General features: G+C 48.2%; 1 protein-coding gene across 1 annotated transcript in view; it reads left to right on the top strand.

Moving 5' to 3' along the window:
• Nucleotides 1-6: 6 nt before the first annotated feature.
• The window catches only part of CCDC114 (coiled-coil domain containing 114), a 26920-nt gene continuing 18732 nt past the window's right edge, over nt 7-8194 (top strand). Inside the window, 4 exon segments of the mRNA XM_010849693.1 lie at nt 7-113; nt 456-548; nt 1755-1854; nt 2011-2239. Of these exon segments, the coding sequence (XP_010847995.1) occupies nt 479-548; nt 1755-1854; nt 2011-2239 (399 nt within the window). The 5' untranslated portion in view covers nt 7-113; nt 456-478.

Raw genomic sequence — 8194 nt, 5'->3', positions numbered from 1 at the left:
CTTGGTCCCTCCCCGGCTGCTGTCCTCAGACCTTCATTGGCCTCTTATCTCCCCAGTAACCAGACCACAACAGTGAGATTGGAGTACCCAGGACAGGTCAGGCACTCCAGCAGGTAGGGACCGGGCCTCGCTCTCAGCCGACCGGGGCGGGGGTTTCCCCTGCCTCTGTGCTGCCTCCTCCCCAAACAGCCCCACCTCGGAGATACCGAGGGTCTAGAGGACCCCGTCCCAGAGTCAGAGCCGTGACGCAAGACAGAATGTGAGAGGTGGGAGGTTGGGAGGGGCGTGGGAAGAGATCTGACAGGTGCCCCGCTCTGACTCACTAGAGGAATTGAGACTCAAAGAGAGGCCAGTTCTGGGGTCACCCTCTTCCAGTGCCTAGTACCTCGCTGTTCATTGCCCACCCTCCTCGCCCTCTCCTCGCCGTCTGAAGGGGTCCTGTGTCGCCCCTACAGAAGCCTCACCCTCTTTGGCCAAGATGCCTTTTGGACTCTCGGCTGGGAGCACTCGCTCCGAGGATGGAAGTGAGGCCTTCCTGGAGGGAATGGGTAATTCCTGCTTTCTTTATTTTATTCATTCTTTTCCTCGGTTTTCCCATGTTTCAGGTCCTGTGCAGCGGGGCCCTGGGGACCGGGAGGGTTTTCAGGAGCGCCCTCTAGTGGCTACACACTTGCTCCAGAATGAAGGTGGAGCCGGGCCTGAGGGAGTGGGATGGCCAGGAAGACTTCCTGCAGGAGAAGTTTGAGTGAGGCCCGGAACGTCTCCCAGGAATTACCAACAGGAGAAGGAAGGGAAGAGTGTTTCTGCAGAGAGAACAGGATGTGACTAGAGCAAGGTTTCTTTACCTCCACATCGTTGACCCTTGGGGTCAGGTGTCAGATCATTCTTGGATATTAGGGGGAGGGTTCTGTGTGCTGGAGGATGCACAGTGCTCCCCTGGCTTCTACCCACTGCATGCCAGTAGTACCCTCCCGACCCTCCCCTCCCCTGTGGCAATCAAACATGTCTTCAGACACTGCCAAATGGCCATAAGGGGACAGAATTGATCCTGGTTGAGAACTATGCCGTGGGGGATGGGGAGCTAGTGGATGGGACCAGAGAGGTGGGTAGGGTCGGGTTTGTGGGGCCTGGAACCCCAGGCTGTGGAACTGCAGCTTTGGAGGTGCTGGAGCACAGGGAGGTCTGTGACCACTCTAGGCATGGAAAGACCCTCTGGAGCTGTGAAGGGAGCCAGGAGGTTGGGGAGGAGGCTGGGGTGATGGTCCAGGCAAGGGAGGGTGAGGCCTGAGCCAAGGGGATGGGCTGAGAGTGAGGAGGCGGGAGGGTGGGGCTGAGGAAGGGTGGTGGTGGGGTTGAACAGGAGGGATGTAACAAGAAAAGTGTCCCCCCCGCCCCCGGGGACTTGGCACATGTCCCCAGCTTTCCCAAGTTCTAGGTCCTGTGCTTCTGCTCCCTGAGGACTGTGAGGCTTCCCTGGAGTGCCCTCTAGTGGGGAAACAGAGGCGTGCCCAAACCCTGGATAGAAGTGGGTTTGGGGCGGGGGAAATGCGGAGGTCAGCTTAGGGTACAGGCAGTATGCAGGGATGAGGAAGCTTGAGAGAGACAGGAACTGAGACGCAGTCCTAGAGTGGTGAGGGGGACTGGGTCTGCAGTTCAGCTGCAGTTGGTGAGCCTCTAAGGGAGCCAGAATTCCTGGGGTTTGGAGAGGGAGGGGCTGGATTCCCATGAATCCCTTGCCTGGTCCCACGCCTCAGTGGACTGGGAGCTGAGCCGACTGCAGCGACAATGCAAAGTGATGGAAGATGAAAGGCAAGCCTACAGCAAAGAAGTTCATCGGCGCATCAACAAGCAGCTGTGAGCCGGGGTCCCTGGAGCTGGGGAGGGGGCTGTTAAGGAGGTGGGGGTTGCATTCCTGGGTCTGAGAGGGGAGGGCAGGCTCAGTGTGTCTGGACTTCAGTGATGCTGAGCTCTGCCCCTTCTGGCTTCCCCTCCCTCTCCCTGCCTGGGCAGTGAGGAGATCCAGCGCCTGGAGGGGGTGCGACACAAACTGCGGGTGCAGATCAGCATTGCCCAGAGCCAGGTCAGGCGGCTGCGGGACAGCGAGAGGCTGGAGAGCATGGGTCACCTGCTCAAGTGCCAGGTCCGGGTGCAGGCCGAGGTCAAGGAGCTGCAGGCGCAGAACCAAGCCCTGGACAGAGAGGTGGGTCCTGGGGCCAGACTCGGTGGGTCCTACTCGGGGGCAAGTGTCATAACCTCTTTGAGCCTCACCTTCCTCATCTGAAAAGTGGGGTTATTGAAAGCATCGAAATGGGGTCATTTCAATGGGGTTATTGAAAGTTATTGAAAGCGTCCTCTCAAGGGAGTTTGTGTTCAGGCTCCCATAGGAATTATGAGTCTTTACTGCTTAGCACAGCCCCATGCCTTCAAAAAGGCGGTTAAGAGGGAAAGAGTCACCTTCTGGAGTCAGTGCATCCTGCATTATAACAAAATTCTGGTCCAGGCGCATCAGAGCTGTGTGACCGTGGGCAAGTCTTCTCTCGGGGCCCTAGTTTCTTCATCTGCAAAAAGAGAATGTGGGTAATGCAGCAGAGTCTAGAACGACTTTTCATCCTGTTGGCTTCAAGATCCTGTTGTTTGACCCTGGAAATGTGTGACTTTTCTAGGCTAGTGTTCTTTTCAGTTTTTAGGACCAGGACTCACTGTGACACTGTTCATTTACAAAGAGATGCATATGGATGTAAACACACACACACAAGCAAACATATCAGAAACAAAGTTTCCCCAAATAATACTCTTCTCCACATGGGATCCGTTATATTTTCTTTCTTTTTTTTCCATTCTAATTTCAATTCTACTCTTCATTTTAGAAAGTTGCTTGCCAAAGGACTTCCCTAGAGGTCCAATAGTTAAGACTTTGCCTTCCAATGCTGGGGAGTCCTGGTTCAGTCCCTGGTTGGGGAGCTGAGATCCCACATGCCTTGGGCCCCAAAAACAAAACATAAAACAGAAACAATATTATAACAAATTCAATAAAGATTTTAAAAATGGTCCACATCAAAAAAATCTTAAAAAAAAAAGTTGCTTGCTGAGACCAAAAGATTTCTTGCACACTACTGGATCACAAATAGGAGATTGAAAGTTAGTTATCTTGATGGGCTGTATTAGTTTGCTATTGCTGCTGTAACAAATTACCACTCACTTGACTTAAAGTGACTTGAGAACTAAAGAACCTCTTGATGAAAGTGAAAGAGGAGAGTGAAAAAGCTGGCTTAAAACTCAACATTCAGAAAACTAAGATCATGGCATCTGTTCCCATCACTTCATGGGAAATAGATGGGGAAACAGTGGCTGGCTTTATTTTTTTGGGCTCTAAAATCACTGCAGATGGTGATTGCAGCCATGAAATGAAAAGAAGCTTACTCCTTGGAAGGAAAGTTATGACCAACCTAGATAGCATATTCAAAAGCAGAGACATTACTTTGCCAACAAAGGTCCGTCTAGTCAAGGCTCTGGTTTTTCCAGTGGTCATGTATGGATGTGAGAGTTGGACTGCGAAGAAAGCTGAGCGCCGAATTGATGCTTTTGAACTGTGGTGTTGGAGAAGACTCTTGAGAGTCCCTTGGACTGCAAAGAAATCCAACCAGTCCATCCTAAAGCAGATGAGTCCTGGGTGTTCATTGGAAGGACTGATGTTGAAGCTGAAACTCCAATCCTTTAACCACCTGATGCGAAGAGCTGGCTCATTTGAAAAGACCCTGATGCTGGGAAAGATTGAGGGCAGGAGGAGAAGGGGACAACAGAGGATGAGATGGTTGGATGGCATCACCAACTCAATGGACATGGGTTTGGGTGGACTCTGGGAGTTGGTGATGGGCAGGGAGGCTTGGCATGCTGCGGTTCATGGGGTTGCAAAGAGTCAGACATGACTGAGCGACTGAACTGAACTGACTTAAAGTAATACCAATTAATTATCCTGCAGTGCTGGAGGACAGAAATCCAAAATGAGTTTCACTGGGCTAAAATCAAGGTGTTAGCAGGCTGTGTTCCTTTAAGACCCTTCAGGGGAGACTCCATTTCCTGCTTTTAGAAGCTGCCTGCATTCCTTGGTTTATCGCTCCTTTCTTTTAAAAATTTTTTATTCTCAAAATGATTTATTTTGATAGTGCCGAGTCTTCATTGCTGCTCTCGGGCCTTCTCTGGTTGCAGCAATCAGGGGCTACTCTCTAGTTACAGTGTATGGGCTTTCCCTTGCCATGGCTTCTCTTGCTGTGGAGCATGGCTAGGGTATGTGGGCTTCAGTAATTGTGGGCATAGGATTAGCTGCCCAGTGGCATGTGGGATCTTAGTTCTCCAACCAGAGGTCGAACCTGTGTTCCCCTGCATTGGCGGGCAGATTCCTAACCCCTGGACTGCCAGGGACGTCCTTATGACTCCTTTCTGTATCTTCTTAGCCAGCAATGACCAGTCTATCTTTCTCAAGCTGCATCACTCTGATGCCTTTGTCATCTCTTCTCCTCTGATTCTGACTCTCCTGCTTCCCTCTTTCACTTGTAACGACCTTTGTTATCATGTTGAGCTCATCCAGACAATTCAGGAGATTAACCTTGAGTCATCTCAACATCCTTGGCTTTATCACATCTGTAAAGTCCTTTTTGCCTCTTCAAGTGACATAGTCACAAGTTCTAGAAATTTGGATGTGGATATCTGGGCAGGAGAGTGTGGGGTGTTGGGGGTGGCTTATGTGACTTGTTGCATGAATTCAGCAGCACCCAAGAATAGCTTCTAAATGCTTACTCCCATTTTCTGAACCTATCACATCAGAAACTGATGACAGACAATCCTTGGATTGTACCAGTTCATAGCAACAATCTATGTGTATATATATATGTGTATGATAAAATTCAGCATCCGTTCATGTTAAACTCTTAGCAATCCAAGAATAAAAGGGAATTCCCCAAATTTGATGAAGGGCAACTATAAAACATCTACAGCAAACATTATATTTGATAGCAAAACATAAAAAAATTCTCCTTGAGATCAGTAACAATATAAGGGTGTTAGCTAGCATCACTTCTGTTTGACATTGTACTGGAATTCCTGTCCAGCCCAGTATGGGAAGGAAAAGAAAAATAAAACAATTTAAAAATCAGAAGAAATGAAATGGTCAGTATTTGTTGGTGATCTATTTGTGTACATTGAAGGTCCAAAAGAATCTAAAACTAACTTATATTTAACAAGGTATTTTAGCATTGTGGCTGGAAACAAAGGTTAATGATATTTCTCTGTATTAGCAGTAACTATTAGGAAATTAAAGAAAAAAAAAGACACATTTATAATAGCCAAAGGAAGTACCTGGGAAGAAATCTAACAAAAGTATGCAAGACCCCTATAGAATAAATTGTAAAAGTGTATTGAGGAATATTAAAGAATGCTGGGGAAGATTTCCCTGATGCTGGGAAAGATTGAAGGCAAAAGGAGAAGGGGGCAGCAGAGGATGAGATGGTTAGATGGCATCACCAACTCAATGGACATGAATTTGAGCAAGCTCCAGGAGATAGGGAAGGACAGGGGAGCCTGGTGCAGTCTATGGGGTCAAAGTGAGTTGGACACAGCTTAGTGACTGAACAACAACAAAAGAAGAATTTAATATTTGAGTCATCTTTTTTTTTTTGGCCGCTCTGCACGGCATGCAGGATTCCCAACCGGGGAGCGAACCTACACCCCCTGCAGTGGGAGAGCAGTCTTAACCACTGGACCACCAGGGAAATCCCAAAGAAGAATTTAATAAATGTGGAAGCATACCATGTTCATGGATTGGAAGAGTTAGTGTTGTAAAATGTCAGATCTCCAAACTGATTAATAAAAGTAATGTAATTCCAATCAAAACACTAAAAGTTTTTTATTTTTAATGGATGAAATTGACAGATTCTAAGATTTATAGAGAAGTGAAGTGAACAAGATGACTAAGATTTACTTAAAAGAACAGTGTGGGAATTCCCTGGCAATCCAGTGGCTAAGACGCCATGCTTCCACTGCAGGGGACACAGGTTCAATGCCTGGTCAGGGAACTAAGATCCTGCATGTCATGCAGAGAGGCCAAAAAATAAAAATTTTAAAAATAAAAAGAAAAGGCCATAGGGCTTTCTTGGTGGCTCAGTGGTAAAGAATCCACCTGCCAATACAGGAGACATGGGTTTGATTCCTGGTCCAGGAAGATCCCCCATGCCCTGGGGCAACTAAGCCTTTGTGCCGCAGCTACTGAAGCCCACTGACCTAAGGCCTGTGCTCTGCAACCAGCGAAGCACTCAATGAGAAGCCTTCACATGGCAAATAGAGAGTAGCCCCAATTCTCTGCAACTTGAGAAAGCCTGCAGACGGGAACAAAGACCCAGCACAGCCCCAAAAAAGAGAGAGAAAAGTCATAAAAAGGTATCATTACACACTCACCAGATTTTCAAAAGCGAGTGTCCAAATACGCCAAGTGCCAGGGAGAGAAGGAACAGTGGGAACTCTTAAAGAATTGCTGGTTCATAAGAGCCCACCAACTGGAGGGAGTCTAAATTGTCATGTATATTCTGAAAAGTTTTTTCCCCCATTATCTATTAAATCTGAAGAGAAACATACCCTGTGAGCTGGGGTTGCATCCACTCCACACGGATGGTCACCGGAAGCAGGCTTGGGCTCCACCTGACCATGACACTCATAGGATCCAACAGGCTGTCACCTGGCACCAGGTTCACTTAACTGCAGAAGGACAGAGGGCAGGACGCAGCAGCATCTTTGCACGACAGCATCCAGTGCATCTTCCTTGAGCATTCAGGGGCTACTGCTCAGCATCTTCAGTTGGACGATACCATATGGGTGGGTGTTGCCCACCCTGGCATGGGGATGTTTTTTATATTCAACACGAGCCACCACTTGTAACCAATTATCAGAGCAGCTTGTATGACCCCACCAGGAACATACTACGTTATAAGAAATACCCCACAAGGAAACCAGTTTTCTATTCATTCATGATCACATAAGCCTCCGGTGTCTACAAGTCCACTCACAGTCCTTCCAGTCCGACATAGTTCACAATCAGGGGCCACCTTTATAGTAAACATTGTTGCCTGGGAACCACAGCTGGCATTCTGTATTTACCTTAAACCCAGTATGTTTCCATGGAAATGGTGTTAGAAGGAAGTAAACCAAAGTCATCCCCCAGTAGAAACTGGTTTCAGTTCAGTTAAGTTCAGTCGCTCAGTCATGTCCGACTCTTTGCGACCCCATGAATCACAGCCTGCCAGGCCTCCCTGTCCATCACCAACTCCTGGAGTTCACTGAGACTCACGTCCATCGAGTCAGTGATGCCATCCAGCCATCTCATCCTCTGTCCTCCCCTTCTCCTCCTGCCCCCAATCCCTCCCAGCATCAGAGTCTTTTCCAATGAGTCAGCTCTTCGCATGAGGTGGCCAAAGTACTGGAGTTTCAGCTTTAGCATCATTCCTTCCAGAGAAGGCAATGGCACCCCATTCCAACACTCTTGCCTGGAAAATCCCATGGGTGGAGGAGCCTGGTAGGCTGCAGTCCATGGGGTTGCAAAGAGTCGGACACGACTGAGTGGCTTCACTTTCACTTTTCACTTTCATGCATTGGAGAAGGAAGTGGCAACCCACTCCAGTGTTCTTGCCTGGAGAATCCCAGGGACGGGGGAGCCTGGTGGGCTGCCGTCTATGGGATTGCACAGAGTCGGACACGACTGAAGCGACTTAGCAACTTCCAAAGAAATACCAAGGCTGATCTCCTTCAGAATGGACTGGCTGGATCTCCTTGCAGTCCAAGGGACTCTCAAGAGTCTTCTCCAACACCACAGTTCAAAAGCATCAATTCTTTGGCGCTCAGCCTTCTTCACAGTCCAACTCTCACATCCATACATGACCACCGGAAAAACCATAGCCTTGACTAGATGGACCTTTGTTGGCAAAGTAATGTCTCTGCTTTTGAATATGCTGTCTAGGTTGGTCATAACTTTCCTTCCAAGGAGTAAGCGTCTTTTAATTTCATGGCTGCAGTCATGAAATTAAATTTCAAATTAAATTTAATTTCAAATCTGCAGTGATTTTGGAGCCCCCCAAAATAAAGTCTGACACTGTTTCCACTGTTTCCCCATCTATTTGCCATGAAGTGATGGGACCGGATGCCATGATCTTTG

The sequence above is a fragment of the Bison bison genome, unplaced genomic scaffold (genome assembly GCF_000754665.1).
Source record: "Bison bison bison isolate TAMUID 2011002044 unplaced genomic scaffold, Bison_UMD1.0 scf7180017864285, whole genome shotgun sequence".
Classification (NCBI taxonomy): Eukaryota; Metazoa; Chordata; class Mammalia; order Artiodactyla; family Bovidae; genus Bison; species Bison bison.
The sequence above is the reverse complement of the archived record's forward strand: the minus strand, read 5'-3'. Positions and strand labels throughout refer to the sequence as shown.